This window comes from Gobius niger (genome assembly GCF_951799975.1).
Source record: "Gobius niger genome assembly, chromosome: 4".
Lineage (NCBI taxonomy): Eukaryota > Metazoa > Chordata > Actinopteri > Gobiiformes > Gobiidae > Gobius > Gobius niger.
Window position 1 is genome coordinate 17,505,089 of NC_136855.1, and position 27,085 is coordinate 17,532,173.

At 40.3% G+C, this 27,085-nt stretch overlaps 1 protein-coding gene across 2 annotated transcripts in view; it reads right to left on the reverse strand.

The window, feature by feature from the left end:
• gpc6a (glypican 6a) overlaps nt 1-27,085 on the reverse strand; it is a 150,782-nt gene that overhangs the window by 26,108 nt on the left and 97,589 nt on the right. For both annotated transcript variants that reach the window (XM_079555328.1, XM_079555327.1), the window contains exons 4-5: nt 25,848-26,013; nt 1,949-2,079 (exon numbers count right to left, since the gene is read on the reverse strand). In XM_079555328.1, coding sequence (XP_079411454.1) covers nt 1,949-2,079; nt 25,848-26,013 — 297 coding nt within the window. The remainder of the gene's footprint in view (nt 1-1,948; nt 2,080-25,847; nt 26,014-27,085) is intronic.

Here is a 27,085-nt window from a genome sequence, read left to right on the forward strand (position 1 = left end):
CTGATTCAGAGGAAATACTATGTGGAAAGACCCATCGTGCCATACTTTGCTACTTTTCACTCCACAAACACCACCTACTTCCATCTGGATATAAAACAGTCAATACGTGCCAATTGTTATCAAACTCTGGACCTTCTTGCTGTGAAGCACGAGCTCCTTAAGGCTTGTCTCCATTGCTCTGAAGAGCGTCCCTACACGTGACAGCTCTAAACAGCGCGCTCATTATGATTGGTGTCTGGCCCGTAGCTCGCCGCTGGCTCTGTTTGTGATGGAGAACTCTAATGTGCTGAGGCGCTGTCAGGACAAGCAGCTGTCCGCTCGCTCCCATTTGTCAATCCCTCAACATGTTTATACTCATAATGTCCAGGACAGAAGCAAACAAAGCATCTTCTGTAGCTCAGGGCACACACACAGAAGAAATAGCATTCTATAAAACCTGGCCATTAGCTGGGCATATTAGATTGAATTAAATGAAATCCAATCAAATGAATGAATCAATGAATGAATGAATGAATCAAACAATGAATCAATCAAATATTTTTTTATTTTATTTCATAGCACACACAAGAATTATAAGAATTATTTATATGGCGCATTTTAGGAATATAAAACCTGTTTCTATGCTCCACACACAGTAGTTGAAACAAACAAACAAACAAACAAACAAACAAACACAAAAAAACAAAATTGAATATTTAGCTCCACTAGTCCTCATTACAATAAAAAACAACAAGAGCAACACAAAGATATATAGTAAGGAAAAAATAAATGGATTCTATGCTTACTTACACAGGAGTAAACTGGCGTGTGGCTCTCTGTGGCACTGATAGATCTGGGAATCAGATCTTAGACTTGGTGTTAGGCGAGTGCTAACCATTCGGTGCTTTAAACATTATACACCGACTGACTAAAAAAAAGTCACCACCTGGACTGGACTACCTGTGATGATCTGGGGTTGCTGCAGTTGGTCTGGTCTAGGTTCAGCAACACTATGTGCCTGACGAATGGGATCAGCTGACGACCTGAACATCCTGAATGACCAGATTATTCCATCAATGCATTTCTTCTTCCCTGATTGCACGGGCATATTCCAAGATGACAAAGCCAGGAATTATTGGGCTCACATTGTGAAATAGTGGATCAGGGAGCATGACACATAATTTTCACACATGGCCATCGGGATGTCTGGGCATCTCTGCTCAGACTGCTGCCTCCGCGACCTGGCCCCGGATAAAGCGGACGGAAATGGATGGATAGATGGATGGATGGATGGATTGGCCAGCGCAGAGTCCAGATCTTAACTCCATTGAGAATATTTGGGATGTGCTGCAGACAGCTTAGCGTAGTGGTCACACTCTCCCATCATCAATACAAGATCTTTGTGAAAGATTAATGCAACACTGGATCTTTTGACATCGCAGAAGCTTATTTTAAAAATGACACAGTGAATGCGTGCTATAATCAAAGCTAAAGGCCGGCCAACGTAATATTACAGTGTGTGAGCTTTTTGTATGTACACAAGTAGTGTATATGCAACATCCCTATTAAAATAGAACACTCTGAAAGTCATCAGTCCTACAGGCATTTCGATAAGTATTGGGTTATAAAATGTAATGATGAGAGTTCCCACCTTTAAAGGCCCTATATCATTAGGCTTTATTCAAGTAGTATAACTTATAAAGACAATACCCCTAGTTATACAAAGACAGTTGTACATAACGCCAGCAGAGGGCGGACTTCCTCTTTTGCTCTGGTGACCAGAGCAGTAGAGCAAAAATGAATCCTTGGCAACTGTTAACTGCTGGAAAACATGTTAACTAATGCGCTGAAGGATGTTTTGTGTGATGTATGAAGTTACTGAAACATTCTCAATTGAAACACCATGCCAGGTATGTTTCGATGAGAATATAATATTATATCAGGGTCAAAGCTTTAAGAGCAAGTTTACCTTGGCTGACACATGCATGCTGTTGTCCTGCATGGTCATGATGGCCTCAGAGATCTTGATGTCGATCGGTTCAATCACCGCCTCGATGTTGAATGGCCCCTGCAGCCTGTCCGCAACCAGCAGCATGGCATCTGTCAAAACAGTTACAAGATGTCGATCAAAACGATGACACAATGTCAGACTCTGCCCTAAAAACGCACACAGCCATTGTTTACCAGCCAGGACGCACCCAGCAGCGTCCTCAACAAGTTATCACCAAGAAGAGGCGTGTGATTTGAGTGACAATGAGGGGAGAAAGCCTGTGATAGCTGCCCATCCTCGCTAGAAAAACGCGTTGTAGTGCAAAGTAAACAGGGCTCAAACATGCAGCAGCAGAGAGGGGCATTGGGAGATGTAATTAAATATCAGTGTGCTCGGTGTACAAACAGCCTATTAATAAGCCAACAACTGATTTGCATTGAGGCAAACACAACCAATTTAAGCAATTACGCAGTTTATGTAACTCCTCACGCAGTGGTGCAACAGTTGACTGCTGTTGAGCCAGACTTTCTGATTTCATTCTTTTATTTTAAGCACCTGTGTTCATGTTGGCAGATAATGTAGAGTACACTAGAAGCACATGTTGATGAATAAATGTTTAAAGACGAAAAGAAAAATGATTTCTGCTGTTATTGTATTAAGAAATACAGGGAACAACATTTTATATATAATCTGAATAATCTGAGTTTGGTTAGTTGATTTGTTTGGTTGATATTGGCAGGCCAGATCAACCTACTGTCCATTGTGCATCCGATTGAGGTATATGTCTTGCACCTGATGCCCATCCTCAATCCTGACACAATTCACTGATAGTTCTTTGGCTACTTCAGGGGCAGGTACAGTAGTTGCTTTTGTAGGAATGTGGAACAGACTTCCTCATTCCATTTACTTCACACAAAAGAACAACAAAACCTAATACAAGCACACTGGGCTTGACCAAAGCAATCAATCCCGACCTGCAATCGTCAAAGCAAATATATCTGTATCAAACTATTTTCTTATATTTTAGCAGTAGCAAACATAAGAAAGCCCCAAAAAATCAAGAGAGAACACTTTTAAATGTACCCATTACCTTGAAGTGTAAAAACAACTATACTGCTGGGTTATAGTTGTTGATGTTACTGGGATATGAACACCCACACCTATATCTGGTGGGCATAGCAGTCACCAACACCAGCAATAAGTGGAACGTTGGCTTGTTTTGTTGTTTTGGTTTAAGTAGGAGATTGCTTTGAGTCTTGACTAAATGTGAGTCATCTTTCTAACAAATACAAATGACGAACACCTGAACCTTTAGATAGGCTATATATACTATAAAAGACAATGACTTCAGAGTTAAAAACGTGTTGCAGTTAATTTCTTTAGCATGTGGATTGTGCACTGGTAGTTAATCCTCGCCAGTGACTCATCTCTGGCTGATTCATTATTGACGCTGAGGCTATACTCTGATGCTGCTCGGGAAATATAGTTAACCGCTTCTATTCACAATCTGTAAGTAGGGTTTTCTGTGCTGCCAAAATGCAATCTGCTGTTTTAGATTTTTGTTATGTTGGTATTGATTTTGTGAGAAGTACACCTCCTCCTCGCAGTTCTAATCTCATCACAAGTCCTCCCTGTGTTTAATAAAGGCAACAACTGCACTTTTAAAGAGTCCTTGACCTTATTAGGGCAGATATACCGTGGCATGAATCGATAGCTAAAACATATTACGCACGGGCTGCCAGTTTTCATTTTCATTAAAACAAAATTATACTTCCAAGTTTAAGTGGTAGGAATGTGCCATTGATTTATTCAGTCTGGGAGATATTTGTGCTAAACAATGATCATGTATAGCAGTGCTTCTCAAACTTTTCACACCAAGTACCAACTCATATGATCATTGACCTTCGGTACCAGGCCAGGACAATGATCATATCAGGACCGTGTCGAAAATACAGACCTACGTTGGACACGTAGGTGCAAACCACATCCAAACCAGAAAAGTATCTTAAGGGTACAGTCCTGTATATTATAACTAGTTAAAATGAGTACCACTTGAAGAAGCTTAAGTATCACCAGTGGTACATGTTTGAGAACCACTGAACCACAGTTGATTATAAACGCCACATATTAAATGAGTTGAAGGTATACTCCGTTGGAACATTAGTCCTCTGCATTTGATCAACCCTTCGATACTAATGGAGCAACTTATCTGGAACAGTACATCTTAAGATTTTGAGATAGATTCATTGTTAGGGGTGTTGTGGAAATTTGTGTTTTCAAATGAATTCTCGAGTTGTAAAGACAAGCAGGGACATTTCTGCTTCCATCAGTGGGACCTGGAGACTCAAACATTCAACACAAAGTGGTACAACTGGTAATTAAAATCTGCCTATATTTCCATAAGAGGAAGTTCTAATAGTGCTTACTGGCATCTTAGTAATCAAGAATGCCAGTATGAGACAGTGCCAGGCTCAGACGGTCACTGATAGAGTTATTCACTAAGCAAGAAAGCAAGGCAAATGTTTAGACAATGATGTGTCACGTTCTTCAGATCTGTAGTGGTCGGAATCTAAAGTAAAAAACTACTGATTACCTGCAGACAAAAACTGCAGACAAGCCATGCAGAGCTCAACTTTCTGAAGTGACTCTTAAAGTTGTAGCTTAAGAGGCAAGTTCGACTACAGTGACATTTGCAGAGATTGAACTAATCAGTGGAGCCTATACTCCAGTCCTGAGAGAACAGAGATGAACTGGCAGAAGCAGCGATTGACTCATAAGCCGTCTAAAAGTAGAGGTTTGACACAGAGTGTTAGCGGAGGCCTGCTGGGGAGCAGCAGATGACGGACCCCCACGGGGGACTGGCACCATGGCACCGCTCCCCTCTGCTGCATCATGCAGCATTATGTTATAGGCTTCCAAATATAAGCTGCCACCAAAAGAGACTTCTAAGAATTCAGTCACATCTCAGCAAATTCTAAATACATGTATAAGAGATCAGTAGTTCCTTCTTGGGTGATTCACTTCTTCATGTGCTTATCTGTAAAGTTATCTCTGCAGTTTGTTAGACTAGACAAAAAGTGTAAGTTGCTAGCATTGGAACTTTTTTTTTGAAGTTTTTAAACCAATTGTATGTTTTTCATTGAATTAAATTTTTATTAAAGACACAACTGCGAACACATGATAGTTACAAATAAAAAGGTTAGCTGTGTCAAATGACACATTCATGCTGCTGATGCAGGTGGAGCGACCCAAAGACAATAATAAGTTCCAGTAGCAGGGATTATACAATAACCATTATTAAACAGGAGGAAAAGGCATCCGTTAAAACTGTGGAGACATTTACACACATTAATGCTGAGTGTGCATTAATGTAAGAGAGCAAGAGTGTGGAGAAAACAACAGGGTAGTTGAACCTGTATGGTTTGACAGTTTGCTCTCAAAACAGTAACATATTGTATCTGTCATATATGTACTAATGTTAGAAAGAAACTACAGAGGAGTGACAACTACTTTAACCCAGTACCAGATTCCAGCAATTGTTTTTATGTTTTGATAACAAGAATATAATGCAAAGGATGTTGTATTTGATCTATTTTCAGCTTTGCTAAAGTCAAGCACATATTTTCTGAAGGGATTTGCATTAATGTTTTTAAATCAGTCTTGGACCATTGTTCGAGTCTTTTATGATTAAACAATAGCTTTTACATAGTGACATGACCATTGGCAGCAGCTGAAAAGCCATAACCAAAATTCACTATTTGAAGTGGAGTAACTTTTCAATGAGCGCCCTGACATTTTTATGAGTCCATTATACTATTTTGTATTGTAGCTGTGTGGTGAAATAGTTCGAGGTGAAAAGAGCCTGGGCCTCCAAAGGTGACAAATAAGATCATTGGGTAATGTCAGGTATAGTTCCCAGAATTACAGTGTCCACGGGCAGCATTTCAGAGAGCTGTCAGGAGAGCAGGGCCGCACAGAGACCAGGGCCAATCGACAGGCGGGATATTAAAGCCAGCGCTTGACTGGAGGAAGTGATTTAGACGACAGGTGAGTACAGAATACAGAGCTACGACCTGCTGCTGCTGCCGGAGCTGAATTAAACACATTTCCATTACTGCCTCAGCTTATTCCTCATTAAAACGGTAGTGAAGGAAGATTGGACAATGGACTTTAATCTTATAAACAAGGCTTTATGTCCACAGCCTATTTGTACCAGCATGCATATCTTACCACACTGCTTAGTGTCTTATACATCACTGTACAACACCAAGGATATGATTTAGAGTCCTACAATTATTACAAGGGCACAGAGCTGAGAGTGAAGGCCCCATTTCTCATTTGTGATTATGCAGTTAAAGAATAAGTGCTGGTTTTATGAAATGAATGGGCAAATATAAACACCGTATGCTTGTTCTTTTTTTTTTAACTATTTATTTACTTATTCATTCATTACTATTGTTGGACCTAAAACTAGAATGATCCTGAACAGTAACCATGAATACACAACAACAACAACAACGACAAAGACAACACCAACACCAACACCAACAACACCAACACCAACACCAACACCAACACCAACACCAACAACAACAACAACAACAACAACAACAACAACAACAACAACAACAACGACACAACTGGGTTAGGGCTTAAAACATTTTTGGCATTGCTGGAATTGCTGGGTCTGATGATGGATTATGGGCTCAAAGGTCCTATATCATGCAAAATCGACATTTTGGAGCTTTTAACCATGTTGTTATGCTATTTCCTTATCAAAAACACCCCCAGAGTGTTTTTTGGCTTCTTTCACGTAGTTCTAAGCAATCCTCCGGAACGATTGACGTGTGACACTCAAAAAGGAAGTGCCAGACCTCTGTAATGTAATGCCTTACGCCCTGATTTTAATTTATAAAACAGTTGTTTCCATTATTTCTGTTCTCCCTGTGGAGAAAACAAACACACCCCCTGAGCGTCTGAACAGATGTCATGTTTGCACGAAACGTTGTGAATAAGGAGCTCTTTCTAACCTACTCTGGACACCTGTCCTTTTTTTTACCGAACAATAATGTCACGGAGAAAAGCGTGTTTGGCTGCGAGACTTACAGGACTTTCATCAACCTGCCTAAAGACGAGGCCACTCGTCAGAAGTTGGAACTTCTTTCCGGGATTCAGCGACTAAGCCAAAATAGTGTTTTTCTGTGACTGTCTCTTGATGGATGCGTGGTGAACCTTTGCCAGAATCAAAGTGAACTATAACTTTTATAACCAACGTGAGTCCCATAATGTAAACACCTGATGGAGAGGCAAGGACAGAGCGGGAGTCAAAATGCGTGTTAGTGTGTGTGTTAGCCAAATACCTATATTTCTCACAAAAAATAGTACTACTCCATAGTGGTAGAGGTACAATATATCATATAAATAACTATGCTTTACATTGGGATGGCTAAAATAGCATGATACAGATCCTTTAAACAACACTGGAATACTATTGTTTTTGTCCTTCAGTATATTTCAAAAGCAGAAATTTTAAGAAGCTGTGTGATATTTGTGACAGTAACAGTATTTCTCCCTGAAAATTTGATTTGGAAAAGAAAACATGAGAGACACAAAAAGAAAAGTCGACTTTCATGACATGTCTCGATTAAAGGAAGACACAGACTGGTCCATGGTCCTGTCCTGAACTGTCCAGAAAATCTCATCACCAGCTTTTAATCATTTTTCCAAAGACAGATAACCCAAACGATCACAAACCACAGGCAGCCGTCTTGTGCAATCGTGTGCGAGGTAATGAAATAATGTTTTTGAACTGCAGTTTGTGTTTTGTGATTCACTGCCATCTGTATCAGTGTCAGGGCACACAGTGAATTGATGGATGACTGATTTTCAACGTCCTGATTTGTCATTGTTTGGAAATGCGAAAAAACAAAATTGTACAAACACTGCTCGGTTATTTGACTAAACCCAGGCCCAACAGACAGGACTAAATTCCACTCACAGAAGTCATTTGATGAATTTATAACAGTGGTCTTCAGTTGTTTTGACTAGACGCTTTCTTTATGATTCATTTAAACATACGTTGTTACCTCTTTCAACCTCAGAGTCTATGGAGTGTTGGATTGGCGGCTGACAGACTGTTGAGTGGGAGTGCAAAATGTTCAGACATGAGCCACCCAGAGACTCTGGCACATGGAGAACTTAGCTTTAGTCTCGAGGGAAATTATAAAAAAAAGGGTCATTTCCTAATAATTTAAAAACACACACATTTCTTTCAGAAGAACAATAAAACCATTAAATATGACATTTTATTATGCATGTTCTGCCAATAGAATACTTCGTAGGCCTACTCATTTACAAGAAAATGATATAGTATGTAGGTAAGGATTAAACAACGAGGAGCCATGCACAGTTTTAATGCACGACGTGGAGGCAAGAACACCACGATGCACAGTGGAGTGGTGTTCTTGTATTCCTTCTTGTATTTCTTCGTGTATTTCTGGGCCCACTGAAGCTGTTTCTATTCATGAGCATTCAATTTAACAGTTTAGGGGAGGCCGGATAGAAGGTTTATGCACAACTACAAGCCTCTGGAGGGTCCTACACATCCTATACATGTTCGGGAGACTCCAAAGGCACAAGCAGCTTTGTAGCAACTGTTCTCTTAATCTGATGTGTTTGTCTGGCAGAAACCGTCCATATTGTGGCTTTATCTGCACAAACCTGTGTGTGCTCTGAATCAGCCACAAATCTCTTAACAGTACGATGATTATGCTTAATCTTTCATGGAATATCAAAGGTTTTCATGCCTAGTCCACGGAATTCAAGCATTTCATGCTTTTCATCAGCAGCGAGATCTTTCCCCCCCCATATTGCTTGAAAATGGTGATCTGCTTAAAAATGGTTGATGCCCTTTTTCAGTAGTTTTTCCCTTAACTGGACTCACCTGACAACTAATCATCCCAGGCGTCTGAGATTGATGTAAGTGATTCAAAGAGCCCTGAGACGTAATACCATCCATGAGTTTCACTGAAACACTTTTACCTTTATGACACTGAAATACAATTTACATAATAATTTGGAACACACTATACAGAGTTAGCAACAGTTGGGACAAAGTGAACATGTAGAAAATGAACAGTGAAAGAATTTTTGTGGCATGCGTTTTGATGCGTTTGCAAACGGCATTTAAACTAAATCAGGACTCGTGCACAAAATGGCATCCAAATGTCAAGTCACAAGGATTGTAGGATCCCTTAAAGCACTCGGCTACAGCCACAGAGGAGTCACATGTCATTAGACGTGATGGTAAAATGGGGTGGGTAAAATGTGCTATCATGATGAGCAGCTTTGCAAAGTACATGACCAAAGCCATATAAAAACGTAAAGAAGCCACTGCTGGATCACTACATATAGCATCAAAATACTGGAATGGTAAATGAGTATTAAAGATTTTAAAACCTCATTTTTTTTACAAACGCATACGGGTACATTCAGTTACATTATCATATATCTGCAGAGTAACATTTGTCATTTGATTAAAGTCTGTATTGTATGTAAATAAGCAGAGATATGGGCCGTGCATACTCAGACTGTTTTGTACCTGTTTGCTCTCCCTGGTGAAGAGCTCTAGTGTTTGTTTACTCTGCTCTCCCAGATTGTGTGTGATGCTTGGTTGGATTTCCATCAGGAGCTGGTCAGAGGTCTTCACATGGGTCAGTCCCAGTCCTGTGAAGTCCACAGCTGCCTATGTTCAGTGCACTTCCACTTAATGCTACATCGGGATAAAAATAAAAAACCCTCTCTGGATTCAAGAGAAAGCCCATATGAACAACTGGCAATGTGTCTGTGTCCACGTACCATAAAAGAGTCAAAGAGCTGAATGATATCCTCAGCTGAGTTCTGACAAGCTATTTTTCATATAGCCTAATGAATATTTGATGGATTGTGAGTATGAGTCAGCCATACGAGCGGCTGTGGGGAGGAAGGGTTACTTTGACATGCTCAAATAACTTCTGAAATCATGTCGCATATGGGAACACTTTTAAAAATGATGAGATATTGATGAGAGGAATCCGCAGATTTATCTTTACTGATCATAAATCACACCGAGGGCTCGTGAATACACTGTTTAACACTAATAGATAGAGGAAGATTTGTGCAGGGAGCAAATCGTTGAAAAAATGTACATGACATTTTTGCAAGAAACACGCAGAGGCTGGTGTAGCACGCATATGAACTCCTAGAGAGGAAATTTGAAAGGAACAAACTACTACTGCTATTACAACAGTAAGTTGCTTGATTCACTAAATGTGCCCAAATTAAAAACATTATCCAGTAATAACCGTAATTACCATGTTATTACACTTCTAGGTCCCATGCTATTTCTATTAAAGGCTATTATTACGCCAAAGAGCTACCCAGTATACACATAAGTAAATGATCCATTTAGAATAATTTATTCAGCTGAATGTGCCCTGCATTTATGAATGTGGATGTGGCCTGTGGATGGGCCCAGAGGCTGTGCTTGTTTACTGGGGCTGCATGGTGCCATACTCTCTTCCTCCACGCTGCATACCGTGGACATTTTCAAATAACTAACTTTTCTCTCGCCCGCGGGGATTTAGAGCGGCTCCCACCAACTACCTGCAGTGGCCCTGAGGGAACAGCACTATTCAGACCGAGAATGTGACAAATCAATATCTTCTGTGTGAATCCAAGGGAAAAAAGCAGCAGAAGGTGTGCTCAGCTATCAACTACAATTGTATTTTTGGGCCCTGTGCATTTTTCCAGTTGGACTGATACAAGAGTGATGATTGAAAATGACTGTGGTCTTCAGGTCAATATGTGGTCAATATAGGGCTGTTGTTCAGAGCTGTGGACAGTTCTGGAGAGTTGTGACAAGCTCGGGATGTCAAGATAAACCGGTTTTACACTTTGTACGATTATAAAAGGACCTGTTAGGTTAACTGTAAGAATTTTAGAAGCCACGGCGTACTCACTGATAACTGAGCAAGGCAGAAGGGCTGGCACCCCCAGAGCACTGGTGCAGCTATTGGTGTGCCAGCGCTGACCCAACTGAGAGCTGGTGCATCAAAACATTTTGTTGGATTCCAAAAAAGTTGTTCAATAGTTTGAGCACAAATCGTCAACTAGTGTCTCCCCCCTCTCTCGCGCTGTCATTCATCTCAGTCACTCGTGCAGGGCCGACCTGTGCAGGCTGTGTCCCACCGGCCCGTCTGACAAATGGTTTAATCCAAAAAATATAAACTTTATAATATAATATATTATATATAATATAATCTTTTGTTAAATTTACCTGTTAAAACCAAACAAGCCGAAGTGCAGTCTGCATGATGTGAACTATGCAAGCCTTTGTGTCCTTCCTATTCGTGTAAAATTGAAATAAAAAACTAGATCACATTAATATAAATAAATATTTACTGCAGCTTAGCAGCTGTTAAATAGTAAACATTCCGGTGCTCTTGTCCTCTGGGTTTCTTTTTCAGGCAGCAAACAACTGAAGCACCTTAACAAAAAAATTAAATTACAACCTTACAACCTACACATTTTTCATGTTTTGTTTTTGACAAGGCCAAAGAGAGCCAATACAAGGAGGCTGAAGAGCCGAATGTGGCAGGTTGCCAGTGCGGGAAAAGAAAAAAACGGTCTCACTCAGACCAAGACACGTGGCCTTATTTTAGGGAACGAAATGAAGGGAAGGTGACGACAGAGGGAGGAGGATGTGAGATGTCCGAGCGTAAAGCTGGGACAACTGCAACACAAGAGTGCTAAGAAGTGATTAAACTCCTGTTTTTACCGCTATGAAATCGCCTTGTTGAATGAGCCGTCGCATTGAGCAGAGACAGCCCCGTTTAGAGGCTTCAGACACAGGAGTAGTGTCAGCCTGAAGAGGGGACAGCACTGAAGGGGACGAGGAGCCGGGGGGGAGAGGGGACGGGGGAGAGGAAGGTGAGGCTCAGGGAGAGGACAGGGGAGACTTTGTGGTGTTGTTGCCAGAGAGAAAGGCTGCTCACCGAGGCTCTGTAATTTGAGTTGGATTAAATTTAACATTTGAAGCCTAATCAAGTTCACAATATTTCCTCCCGCAATAATCAAGATGCCGTAATAGTGATGGGCTAAAAATACAAAAGTCAGCTGTGCAAGAAGAACATCAGTGATGTCAAGAACCAATAATTAACATTTCACCCGATGAACAGAATAAAATGCAAGCTTTAATTCAATTATGGGTGTTTTTATTGGTAAAAAAAACAACCAGCAAACTAAAAAAACACGCATCTCCTCAGACCTAACTACTCATCGCCACAGAGATGTTGCTGTTGCTATGATGTTGTACTTTGGTTCCTCCTCTTTGGAAAAGTACATCCTCATCAGAGTGTTTTTCCTTTTGTGTGAGAGACAGCACCTTGTCAGAAGTGTTGAGTTTTCACTCTCTTTTGTTCATTGGTACACGTTTCTTTCTACGTAGCATTTCCGATAGACTCCTGCAGACTCAAGACACACCTGCTGGAGGATTCAATAAGCACTCAAACTATGACATCAATTTCTACTGGCACCTGTGTTGCTTTCATAGGCAAGAAATTGTGAATACCGTGACGCTGGCCGCGCATTTCTACTGAATTCAATCCAAGGACAAGCGCTGCAGACATTAGCTTGAAGATTGACGGTCTATTTAAAACTGAGATCATTTACCCAACAAATCTATGTCAAGGGGAGTTGTTAAAAAGTGAAGTCTGTTCCTATTCAGTGCCTGGTGCAGTACCTAAGCCCTGCCAAAAAGCCCCATTGAAATGAGATGTCGGTGAGAGAAGCCTTACTGGTTCTGCTTGACTGTACCGGAGTAAATGGGGCCCTGGAGTGTCATGTATCGAATACAAAAATGGCGCAGTCAAGCGTAGCATCGGGTTAGAAATTCACCAGCATGACCCGGCCCTCACAACTTAGCCACAGACACAACACTTTCACATCTATGTAAAATGGCAGCCCGCAGCCAGCCGCACATTGACTTTTTATAGCTTTTAATCAAGGTTCAAGGTTTATTTGTTATTGAAATACAAAGCAAATCATAAGCGATGAAAAAGTTTTTCCTTCACACTCTCTGAGCTGAATAAAAGAACATTTCATATAAAACATGAATATATACATGCATTTCAACAATAGAGGCAAACCTCAGCCATCCTTAAGGCTAATGTTCATGAGCCTCACCGCCTGAGGATAGAAACTCTCTGAAATGAGACGTCCGTGTTTCGAGGAGAAGAGGGAGTGTGTGGGATGACTATGGTCCTGCAAAATGCTTTATTAATCCCCGTATATTCAATCTCTGCATTTGACTCATCCTCAATGCTGCTGGGTTAACCTGTAGGAGTAGTGAGCAGCCAGCGTAGGCCAGCGCTCGGGGACCCATCTCCAGATGTGGAGCCAGGCTAATAGTCAGAAACACCTGCCAGGAGGATTAACTTATTGTACATGTTTTTAGTGGTGGGGAAACTGGAGTACCCGGAGAAAACCTACGCAGACACGGGGAGAACATGTAAACTCCACACAGAAAGGCCCTGTCCTGTGGGAATAATTGTCATCAATAAAATCAATGCTGAGAAAAGCCAGTTTAGCTTAGCACATAACGCAGTCACAAATAAGATGAGGGACTTTAGGGGTGAGCACAATGATATAAAAGAGTGAAACATAAGCAGCAGTCATTAAAACTGGTTCAAGTAAAGAAGAGAAAATAAAACCATGCCATCTGCAAATGGGGAGACACATTTGCATGCAAACACACACAGGCAGAACAATAGAAGTTGATGACATCGGGGCTAAATTACAGCAGACAGCTGATTACTCCATTCCCTCTAGAAGAGATTCCCACATGTGAGAAAACTGCTCTCAACACGACACAACACAGCCCTATTCTACCACAAACCGCTCCAAACTGTCAGAGACACAGCCGACACTTTACAGTACGTTTCAAAGCCAAAAGCGTGAGGAGTGGCGCGTTTGCAATTACCCAGCCGTGCTATTATATCGTTTCCCCACAATAAGCAATGGAGGCAATTGTGCAAGGCCTGCTCTCTTAGCAAACGGTGTGTCATGGAGGAATCACTGTCAGTGCGGATGCTGCGGGACATGCGGTGTGTTTACATGGTGCTCAGTTTGACAGGATGACAAGAATAAAGAATAAACTACATGGGCTTTGTTCGCTGTGAAATATGTGTCACCTAAACACACTGGCATGTCACTGCAGTGTGCCTCCCTGTCTTTGTCTCACGTAATAGTTAGCGAGATGAGAGATGGCTTTATAGGGGAAGACAATGCAAAGGAAAACAATGCCTCATCTACGGTGATATGACTGTCACAATATTATTGGTAAGTGGAAGAAGTCTTAACCATTCAAGATCATCTGGTTCATGGTTTATATATTTCATAGTCATTGTTTACATAGTCTTAATATTCACAAACTGATTATGTGTAACATCTCCAAGTCACAATTTTCGTAGCTTTTTTTTTTTGGACACAGTTTACTGTAATAAATTGTACTTGCAAACAACAAATCTTTCTCAAACATTATTATTAAGCTTGTGCAAACGGATTAGTAACTTGGCTTTGAACTTCTTGGGTATTGCAAAGGTTATAGACAGAACCCAAGGCAAAATGAGGTATTAGCCAGCCTCACAAAAAACAGCAAACTGTGGAATTAAAGAAAGCTTAAAATGTTTTCGGAGACCGAACTCCACTTGCTCAAGGTTACGAATGATGTTTTGATAGAAAACATCCATTGATCAAATTAAATATGGGAGCAGAGAGAATGAGATGACTTCAAACATTTTTCCTCGGCTAATATTTCTAAGAAATCGTACATTTTAGTGAAACAAAAATATTCTGTAGCTTTTTCGCTGATTATTCCAGCCCTGTTAAGACCCGTTATTTTGTTGTGTGCTGTGTGTGTGTGCTTGTGTTCAGCCCTACCCTTAATTCCTCTATCTGACTCCCCATTAACCCCCACCTGAACCAAGCACATTTCCAATTTAGCTTTACCCAAATCTAAAAGCTTTGAGAAAAAAGTGTCAATATAGCAGCGAAAATGAGGATGAAATTGCAAAAAAAGTAATGAGTGACAAAAATGGGAAAAATGAGAAGAATAGGTAACAAAAGGCAAAAATGTGATGAAAATGTGAAAAAAAATGGACGAAAATGTGATAAAAATGGGACGACAATGTGACTATAACAGTGGCGTTAACGTGATGAAAATGTGGTGATAATGGAACGAAAACGTGACAAAAACATGACGAAAAAGTAGCGAAAAGTGATGAAAAAGTGACGAAAAGTGACAAAAAAGTGACGAAAACGTGGCAAAAAAGGACAAGAAATGACGAAAAAGTGGCGAAAAGTGATGAAAAGTGACAAATAAGTGACCAAAACGTGACCAAAAATGTGACAAAAACATGGCTAAAACGTGAAAAAAGTGTTGACGATAACGCAACGCAATAAGCCACAAAATAGTGACAAAAGAGCAACATTTAAAAAAAAATAATAATAAATTGGATCAGTTTTGTAGGTCTTTCAAATGAGGCATTACATTGTTGCACTGACAGCGGCCATAGAGAAGAAAACTGGAGTTCACTCAGTTCACTGGATTGGGCTATACTTGGTCAACTTTGCGCTTGACCACTCCATAGAGGCAGACCAGGACAACGCAAGGGATTAACTTGCGTAACTTCCCGCTTTGAACCTGTTTTTTTTGGGGCTGGATGTGAAAAGAATGCAAGATTACATTTTGCAATACATCTCCACAAATGAATCCCACGGTGCATTGACATATTTGACACGCTCGCCATGAAACAACTTGCAGATGTTTCCCAATCCTCACCCCTGACCTAGTTATGATAAAATATGGGAGCTGTCTCTCATCGTCTGATTTGAAAACTTAACCAGGTTGAAAGTTGGCACGTTTCCTATCTCAAGCTGCTTTACTGCGCACACAACAACATTGCGCCTTTTTCTCTTTTTTCTCGCGTAAAGATGTGGCTGCGAGCTCAGTGCCAGAAGTGTTTTGTGTCAGAGCTAGTTTCTGGATACATCTCTGTCTGCAGCTGCGAGTGTTGAAGCTGTTACGAAAGATGCAAAGCTTGCCAACATTTCTGAGTGTCTTTGGGGAGTTCCTCTCATGTACTTAATGCTGCACTAAGGCTTCAGAACAATAACAGAAATGTCTTCGCCTGTTTTTAATTTTCTAATTTGTTTATGTTTGATGGCCTTGTATGGGTGGTATTTGGACCAAGCCGATGCCTCTTCACATGTCAAAATGGTTGATCTCTATGACTTGCGTTGCACTGCTCGAGCGTAGCAATCATGGATACTCCATTATATATAAAAAAAATATGACATGAAAGTATAAATAATCATAATAATGAATGACATATAACTTAAAGCAGTACTAAGTAGCTTGTTTACCTTATTTAATCCTTTCCGTAGTCCCACTGGGGGTCACCGATACACACTAATGAATCACGAAGAAGAAGCTAACAGGCTAACGGGCAAAGCTAACTGTGGGCTAGCGCCACTTAAACAGTATTTACAGCTAAGTTTGAGTGAAAAAAATGGTCTCCATAGTGTAATTGAATGTACAATATCCCTCTCTCCCTTTGTCTTTTCTGTCAGCGTAGCATTTAAAAAACGTAACATGCTACGACACCTGCAGTAGCGCTTATGGCCTCTAGGGGCATGAGTTACTTAGTAATGCTTTAACCTGCACCTGAACCAAGCACAATTTGAAAAGGTGACAAAGACGCATAAAAAAACGCAGTGAAAATGAGGATGAAATGCAACAAAAACGTGACAAATAAGTGACAAAAAAACGGACAAAAAAGAGACATAAACGTGACGAAAACAAGACAAAAAGCAATGAAAAGCAAAAAAAAAAAAAACATGACAGAAACGCTTAAAAATATGACAAAAATCCGGCGACAACATGATATAAAGCCTATTATCACTTTTGTAGGTCTTAGCTTTAAAAGAAAATATCCTTGCTGGCTCACATTTATTCATAATTTGCAAATTTTTTTAATCAATTTTCTAATCAACTTTTTAATGAACCGTACAACAGTACTTCATCTGATATATAGTATAGTAAAATGAGAAAAGGCCACATAGTGTTTTTCCACCTTCAATTCCAGGTTAAGATGTAACTCCCCAGATTTATTATATTCCTATACTACCTTGTGCCGACTTTCTGTTTTCTGTCCTGTGGCTGTTCTTTAACCTTCACCTTCGCTGTTGCGTTGATTCATGTTTGGAGAAGCCACCAACAACTGCCTCGTAATTAAGGCACTGGTAAAGCAGGAAGACGGATGGCCGGCCCAGTGGAGTGTGCACAACGCATGTGTTAAACGGTAATTAATCGAAATAGTTGCCCTGAAGGTAGAAACTGAATTAGAAAATATGAAAGAGATGGCAGCAAGAGCAGCTAAAGGATACTATACATTCCAATCCAAGCACAAAGCTCATTTTTATCATATAAATTCATAGAAAATGGGTCACTGTCAGAATTGTGAAAAGTATTTAAGTTTTTCTCCACATTGGAAATAAAAGAAATTCAGGCAACATCGAAGTAAATCAGTGCTCACACAACAAAGTAAAGGTTTGATTGTCATGATTCTTAAATTGTATAATTCACAATTATCAGAATGTAAAATACAGCAATACATTTCCCCTTTGCACAACCAAAACCTTTTCTACCATATTCTAATCCAGTCCACTGTAGCAACACTTTCAATAAGTAATGCGTTTTCATGATATTAAATACTAGTTTAAACATTTAAAGCCGTACTAATTTCATTTCATTTTTTTTTTTCCATTTTATTTATTTATTTAATTCAAAAGTGATGTTATGCAATCACAATTAAAACCACAAAGCCAACACAGTATGAATGAAACGGAGCAGAGGAGAAGAACACGTCTTATAATATCTGCCCCTTTTGTTACTTCACACTTTACACTTCACACTGTTGTCCTTTGGAAAATGGTATGTATTTATGTCTACATACATAATTGACTTGTTTGCCTTAATAAATCCTTTCCGAAGTTCCTCTGGGGGTAATACGAGTGTTAATGGGATGATTTGGGGGGTCTTTCATCTTCCCCTGGTGTCTCTGGACAGAAACCCACAATTGCAACTTTCCCTGCTCCGACCCGGAGGCGCAATACACACTAATAGAATCACACAAAAGAAGTTAACTGTGGGCTAGCACCACTTAAACAGTATTTACAGCCAAGTTTGAGTGACAACAATTATCTCCATTGTGCAATTGGGTTGTGGCACAACGTGCAATATCCCTCTCTCCCTTTGTCTTTTCTGTCTTTAGTATTTACTATCACGGAAAAATAATGAGTATTAAAACCGCAACATGCTACGGCACCTGCAGTGGTGCTCATGGCCTCTAGGAGCATGAGTTACTTAGTTATGCTTTAAAACACCATGCATGCACACATTTATAATCTTACATAAAAGCAGAGCCTGCGTGTTCAAAATGTCATCTCCAACACATTATGTACAGGACAGTCTATTTTTGTCTACTTCAACCTTTAAAAGTTTTAACAGAATGCACTTTCTCTCATCCTACATGAATAGAAAAATATCTGAAACATGTCTGAGCTTCCTTCAAAAGGAGATTGTGGATCTGTAATGTAGGATGGAGTAGTGTTATTCCAGGCTTCTTTTCAGTACCTGACTCAGTTATACGGTACATGTGCCTATATATAATATGCACATTATGTCCTTCCTATGCCTCAATTACACAAACAGCTGTTGCGTGTGATTTTTCATGTGGTGATCAGAAAAAAATAATTTCCTGCTTGATCAAGTCAAACAGGCAATCTGTTCAACTTGTACTTTTCAAACGCAAGTTGGATGTGAAAGTGGATACGGTTACGTAATTGTTATCCCAACAATTCGAGGGCGTAGGCACAGAATAGAGGGTATGAAGATGGCATTCCAACAGGCAACAGCACACAGTAGCAGCAGAAGCCACATGAGTATCATGCAGAACATGCAGACTCAACACAGACACTGAGGGCTACAGGAATATTGCAAATTCTTCAAAAATTTAGGATGAAACTATAAATCATTTTTAAGTTCAGTAATTGGTCCTTACTTGAGCCTCTTCTTTAATAGACCACAAACTGGCTCCAAACTTGCAGCCCGTTTCCTCTGAGATCCAGGAGCAGTGCAGAGAGTTGGGTTTCTGCAAAGCTATCCATATTATTTAAAGCAGAGCGCTGGCAGGATGTTCGTCTTCATAATGCGCCTGACATCACAGATCCTTCTTGGAGGACACTAAACACATTGGCTTGGGTTCAGGCTTGCGGGGAGGTCCAGTTTCACCGGGACACAATCCACGCAATTAAAAAGAAATGAGCAAATAAAATCAATGAGGATCGCTTTCACTGTGGTGTCATAGGACTGAGCAGAGGAAAACATGAGCTTATATCTTAATTAGGAGAAGTAATGTGTACAGGCGCGGCCTGGCGTGTGCAATAAGGGAATTCATTTGTACAAATGACTCCTAATGTGAAAGTGAAGGAGGTCATTACTTCTATTTTATCCATAACATATTCAATTACATCCTCAGTAACGCTGCAGCCTTTTATCATTCTGGAGTCACTTGCCACTCTGTGATGTAAATGAACTGAAAAGGTTACATTTGCTGAGGATTCTGAGATGTGTTTGCTGTTTCGCATAACAGCAAGAACAAGCTCACACACACTGGAGTTTTTTGTGCTGATGCTCAAAGGGTCGACATATTTTGACAAAAAGCACCTTTCTAGTGTGACGAACATGAGTAAAGATGCATTTTTTTTAAATATATCAATACTGACCACTCTGCTTCTTTGACTCTTCTTTGTACTACAGTGGTTTGTAGACAGCTGCATAACACCCTTCTCTCTGTCCCTCTCTAAGGATATTTTAACAAGGTACTGGAAGAAAAATGATAATGATGTGTCTGTCATGGTGTTGCGGTGGGTGAATTTGTCACAGTGGCAGGTGACTGATGCCGTGGCATCACGTAGTGCTGGACCATGAACCCCCGCGACACACACACACACGTACCCATATATGCAGACGTGGGTCATAAAAACACTAGACTTTGATATTAACCACACCTCCTCAGGCTTCTCTTCATTTTTCACACGCAGCGGTGTTGTTCGTCTGAGCGCTCGTGTCATTACCGTCACCTTTCCCAACTACAAGCTCCTCATCCCTGACTGTGTCTTTTAAAATGGATGACGCGATGTCCGCCATTATTCTTCACACGTGTGCATAAAGTAGTGATATGTAGGCTACACCCAAAGCACATGCCAAGGTCACGGTTGTTTCCTATGGGATAAACACATTTGTTCAAGCCTGCAGCAGATGAAGTCTTAATACCGTAGCCATATTAAAATGACTGGCGGTGATCAATTACATGGGATCCATATCCTGGGAGCCTTGTATGTCTTGTTGATGCCTTTAAATGCAGACCGAGGATCGTAAATTTCCCCCTCGGTGTTGTTAATGTCCTATGTCAGATGGCACTTTAATGGGTGCAGCATTTATTTACAACACTATACTAACTTATATATCTCCAGATCTTGCACACACTTGCGTCACCAACATCCATCTGACGTTTTGGTGAAAATGACACTGACATTAATATTGAATGTACTGATGGAAATTGTGGTTTATCATCTAAATATGTGTAATATTTCTTGAATTTCTTTTACCCCACTACCTGGCACCCACTAGTCACTATCTACCAACGTTCATAGAGCACTGAATGGCTTTGTTCTGCATATCTACAACAACTACAACCACTCATAGCAACATTCTTTCTTTCTACCATGAACCAAACTGTTTTGCCTTTAATATAATCATACTGTATATGTACACTTCTGCCCTTCCTCTACTTTTTTACCCAAATATTGCGTGTTGGCTTTAACAGGTATGTCGCACAATTAGCACAGTGGTTAGCGCTCATGCTTGAATGATGCTTGATGATGCGGATGAATGGTGTGTGTGCGTGAATGAATGGTGGTGGTCAGAGGGACGGTGATGCAGATGTGTGCAGTCACAACAGCGCTGTCAGTCTCCCCCAGGGGAAACTGAAGCTACATACGTAGCTTACCACCACCGTGTGTGGAGTGAAGGAAGAGCAAACCTCCCACAATGTGTGAAGCGCTTTGGGTGACATGTGAAAAAGCTATACAAATAAGCTTCCATTCCTTGTAATAATATTAATCATATAATAAAAATGTGCTGCATTTATATAGCACCTTTGTTGAAAAGGCTTTACGTTTAGGTTTCTCCTCTCACCTCAAGAGGCTTTGTCAGCACATGTTATTGCCGCTGTGCGGTGCCCAGGTCATTAGAACTGACCTAAAGTCTTAAAGTGAGAGGGAAAATGTCCTAAAACAACCCAGATAGATGAGGAATGAAGTACTTTTGTCTATGGTTCCTTTAGTCTTTAGCTATAATAGCATTTGAAACAACTTGTTTTGTCAAATGAAAATATAAACTGCAACCTAACATCATTTAAAAAAACAAAACAAACACACAGAACAAAAACAAGCTGAGATACATGTGCTTGCTTTACGTAAAGTCTTAAAGCACTGGCCGCAGCAGTTTTACCAATCCATGCTATTGATTGTGACATTTAAGCATGAGCACTTTGCACAGGTAAATGCCATGGTGCCTCCTTCAACACTAGAGTTGGAGCCTGGATAACCTAACCCTCTCTAATCAGTAATCATTGGGCGATGACAGTGACAGACTATGTGCACTTTGGATCCATATGCTTCCATAATGCACAGATGCACACCAGCGAGGACGACTGACCTGGGCCGCACTTAAGAAGTTGTCTCTGAAATGCAAATCCATATTCCTCACAAGCTGCGTGGTAAGCAAATCGAACTTTTGAAGCAACACAAGGTGCAAAGGCATCTAAAAAATAAAAAAAAATCTGTGCTGAAAACAAACATCCCTTGGGTTCTGTATTTCCAATTACGCAACCTTTAACAACACATTGCTCCTAAAGTCAAAATATGTATCTCGGGCCAAAGTAACACACTTGATTAATCCAGCCTCTGGTGCAATTTCAAACTGTTTGTTAATCATCACACAGCTATTTGTTGGACAAATGTAAAAACAAATCATGTCAATATAATAATACAGCTAAATGATTTGCGGAATCTGACACTTATTGTTCAGTGTTAACCTTTTATGTCAATGTCTTGTTAGGAAATGTAATAATACAAAATGCCAATGCCAGAAAAAACACGGTAACATTACGTAAGAGCAAAGTCTCATGTAATTGTGTCTTACCTGTCACATGCGCTTATGTATAACTGTACAATGTCTCTCCACGCATATCATTTACCGATAGATCAAAACTACCATGCAACCGCAAGGTATTCTTCATTCCACTTCTGCCTCTTTTTCTGCTTAGTTCAACGACGGGCTGAATGCCCCATCAAGGCTAATCTCAAAAGGGACCAAGGTTAGGCTTCGCTGGTACTTGGATGGCAGACCTTGATGCGGCGAATAACTGAGAGAATGAATCATGTATAGAATGTAAAGTTTGTCTCTGTGCAGGTAGGAGGACGTGAAATGTGGGGAGAAAAACTGCAAACAACTCAAATTGTCGAGTCACCAAAAGGCATTCCGATAGTTTGGTGATGAAAATAAACATCCTTCGGGTTCCTTATTTCTAATTCTAAAATACCCACAACATCACGTTGCTCCTGCAGTCAAAACATGACTGAACAAAAATGGTCTGAAAATTAAAAATCAACTTTCCACGTATAGCTCTGGGGTGTTTGTGTCTGTGCAGATTCATCATTCTTCTCCAAAAAAACAGAAAAAAAAAAAACAGTCTTTCCCATTACTGTCAGGCACCATGTCCCTCTGCGGCGATAGATTTGCCTCTTCACAACTGAACAAGACAGTAACTTTTTAACACTTGTCATAAAGCCGCCAGACATCTCATTCAGTGCATAGGGACCTGGGCTGACGAGAGACTTAAGCCCGACGTCACTGGTTTACATCTCTCTGGTGGAGGGATTGTCGGCGAACTGGAAGGAGCTACGCACTTGACACACAGTCTATTGGGAGATCTCTTGAAACATGCAGTGCAAATTTAAAGGAGGGGTGGAAATGTGTTACTAAACTTCAAAGGGAAAAGGTTTGACTTCTTTGAACATATTGCAGTATTTGGAATTGACCTTTTATTAGTATTTCCGTGTCGCTCTTTTGTGGCTTTTTTGTCGCGTTTTCGTCACATATAGAAGCTTTTAGGTTCGGGTAAAGCCAAACTGAAGAAAATGTGCTCGGTTCAGATGGGGGTTCAAATTATTTTGCGCAAAACTTTCCTCGATCAAAACAGCAAACCAGTCTTGTGACCTTTACAGAGACTAGATGCAAGTTGGTCATTTTTATACTCACTACTGCCACCTCAGGTCTTACGCGTAACTGCAGGTTCTATATTAAACTCGTGCATGACGGTACTTTGGATCTGAATTCACAGCTTTTTGAGCGACAGTGAAGGATTTTAGAGACAGTTGTGGTGAACAGGTCTGAGCTCATTCTACACATTAGGACATGGCTGGAACATGTAGGGGGAGGAATATACTTCATTTTAACATTTTTAAACTCTGTATAGTCCATTTAAGTGACTCTTCTTTGACTTTTCTTTTACCTATTAATTTCTGTGACACTGTTTTTGATTAATTCTGCATTTCTGTGTCTGCCTAGGGACTACGGATGTAAATTAGCCCTGTGGCTATATTCCGGCATGTTTTCGTTTTTGTTGTTTCAATGCAGATGTTCATTAATGTGCGTTGTTCATATGAAATAAATACATTGAAAAAACAACTCTTTTAAATGCATTTTGTAACCAACTGTTCACCCGATGGCCTGTCTTAGTGTTGCACACTGGCAAATATTCCACCCGTACACAGAGCATTCTCCCAGCCGCTCCGAGCCCCTCTCAGACTGAGCGAATCACTCCAAACGAGCATTAAGGTCTAAAGGTGATGCAACGCTCCAGTTTATAGTGGAGGCTACAGGCAGAGCACAGCACTGCTGCAGCTCACTGTTTTCAACGGGCGGCTTTAACCCATTAATCAAGACGACCGCAGCGAATTAGATGCAGGCATAAATTTCATGAGACAAAATGATACCTTTTCTAGAAGGCTTTAATCCGCAGCACAACCAAATGGTAAAATAAGAAACAAGCCTATGAACACTGTTAATAAAAACAGCAGCCTAATATATAAATAATATAATATATTCTAGACTATGGGGAAAGAAGTTAACTGTGTAGGACTAATATGTCATTGTAGACCTATCGCATTCATACATAGACAAGCAAACGTGGGTGAAGTGTTTTGCCCAAAGACACAACAATAGTACACGCTGATTGGGGTTGGACTAAAATTGCTAAAAAAAAATGGACAAATGCTCTCACCAGTGCAGTATTTTGATATGGATTTGTGTATTATGTTTTGTCTCTAAATTTGAAAATGTTCTTCTCTACTCATGTTTTGTAGTCGGCCTATACTCATGCCCGCCTCTGTTTGTGCTGATTGTAGGGGGAAGGCTAAGATCGAGGCATTTAACACTTGAAGAACACAGTCCTACAGTCGACCCTGAGGGAGTCATGTGCCCTCTCAATTTAACAAGAGGGCTCACGGATGCCAGCGACTTCCACCCAGACTGAGCAGCCATATTACTCATGTAGCCCAGCTGGAAATGCTATAGAAAATGTGTTTGCCGAGAATCTCCTCTGCTTTATCAATCCCAAACAGCAGGGACCAGGGCTTTAAGCACCATGCCAGGGCTGCGGCAATAGCAAACATTTCATACCGTGAAAAGAAAAACACGGAATGGTTGCACAAATAAGATTTTGAGTTTTGTCTCAGCAAATCCTTTAAAGCTGAATGTAACACAAAACACCCCACTGAGAGTATTTCCAAGACACTGCCGTGAGAAATGACATGCAAGCGCACAATTATAGCAGCAAACGCAGAGAAGGACGGGCAATGACAGCCACACACATGAAGCAAGGTGAGCTCACACGCAGACACTCTTGTTAGGAGAAAACAAATGTTCAAGAAGCCGTGAATGCAATCTTCAGCACCATGGACAGCTACTGAGAAATTGGCTGCGTCTCCTTGGAAACATATACTGGCTCACTTTGCATGTTGTGTCTGCACATATTGTTATTGTGCTTTTGTTTTATAATAAGTGTCACAATCCTGAAAGGGGGAGTAAAAAAAAAAAAAAATGTATAGTGAGTTTTTTTCCCGGATTTGAACACTGTCTGGATTAATTTCTCAAGGTGTATGTGGCAATATGAAAGTGGGAAAAATTCCTGTATTAGCTTTTTAATATTCAAGCTGAATTGGATGACTACAGCATTACTTTCTTGATTGCCTATTAAATGTTTGACAGTTAGTGGACAACTTGTCACTTGTTAATTGCTCTCGACGTGTGAAAGATCTGCTTAGCTCGCACATGATATTATTTTCATTCAATTTGGTGCAAGATATAAAAATTTTAGGGAGCAAAGGAAATGTGCGGATCTTCTCAAGTTCAATTCTTCCTTTTCGATCCTGTTTCAATATCATTTTGAAACTACAATGATCTTTAGTAGCTCTGAAAAGTGGATATTTTTGTTTTGCAAGGACACTAACAGCTGTGCCATCATGCCGTCACAGGTTATGGTTATATCCTTGCTATGGTTGTAACGATAACATTTAGATTAAGATAGCATTGAGCCTTAAACTTCCAGACACACCGTAATGTGAACAAACCAAAGAAATGGGCTCTTACCTATGAAGAGATTCCACTCCGCGTCGAGGTCAGCCTGATTGGCCAAACAGCCCCTCATCACGTTCTGGCAGTAGTTATGACAGGGCTTTAGACCAGGTAGACCTCTGCAGTATGGACAGTACAACATCTTGGTCAATGCTTTCACACAAGCCGGAGCCACATTAACCTACGAGGGAAAAAACAAAACAAAATTACATTCTAAAGTAGTTTTGCCATAAATTTAATATTATGGCCAAAGCGCCTCATGTTTGTTAACAGCAAGAAGCTAAGCACATAGAGTTACATTATGAACCAACTGAGCCACCATCATCCCCTGAGACATTAACGGTGTTAGGGGGTAACATATTACAAAAGCAACGAGTTACATTTTCAGTAACTGAAGAATACAACATATTACTTACACAAAATACTGGAATATATTAGTCATTACATTTTAAGTAGTGCGTTATATTTTGACAAATGTAACTCAAAAGTAACTCAAAGTAGTGTAACTCAGCTACATTTTTTAAACAGAAATATGTGATACAAACATTTTACATTCTTATAACTGTAACTACTAATGCAGAATGTATTACAGTTTTAAAGTAACTTGCCCAACACTGGACATCAATGTGCTTTTGGTGAAAATGACGCAGGTCAATAGGCAAAACCGTGTCTATTACATTATGTTAACCATAAAAATGTCCTGTTGTTGTTGTTCATGTTTCGACAACAGCTTTAAAGGTCAGATCTGACGAGTTACAGTTTAAAAACAAAATGTTATTGTATAGGTTCTTTTTATGACATACTACACCTACATACTACATACTGACATACTACAATAACATATAGCTAGAATCAGTAAGAATAATTGCAGGTTCTGTCTGTGCTCTACTGTAGGAATAATACAGTATCTCGCTTCTCCATGGAGTACTTTATTTATTTATACTAACTCAGAATAGGCAGTGGTTATGACAACGCAATCCCTGTCTATACTGTGCCGCAGAAATTTCAGAATAAAGAGTAAAGCCTTCCACAAGTGATAATTCTGTGCACCTCAAACAGTCTGCATCGCCATGGTAACAACCTCAAACGGCTCAAAAGGTAAGGAGAAGGTAATTCCCACAGCAGTACAGCCAGATGTCGTTGGACTTTTTTAGCACTGCTCTGAGGCCAAGCGCATGAAAACTGCACGGCAAAATGAGGTTTAAGAGCGTGTCCGTCTCTGTATTCTTTGTCGGAGGCTGCTGTTGGCGGCT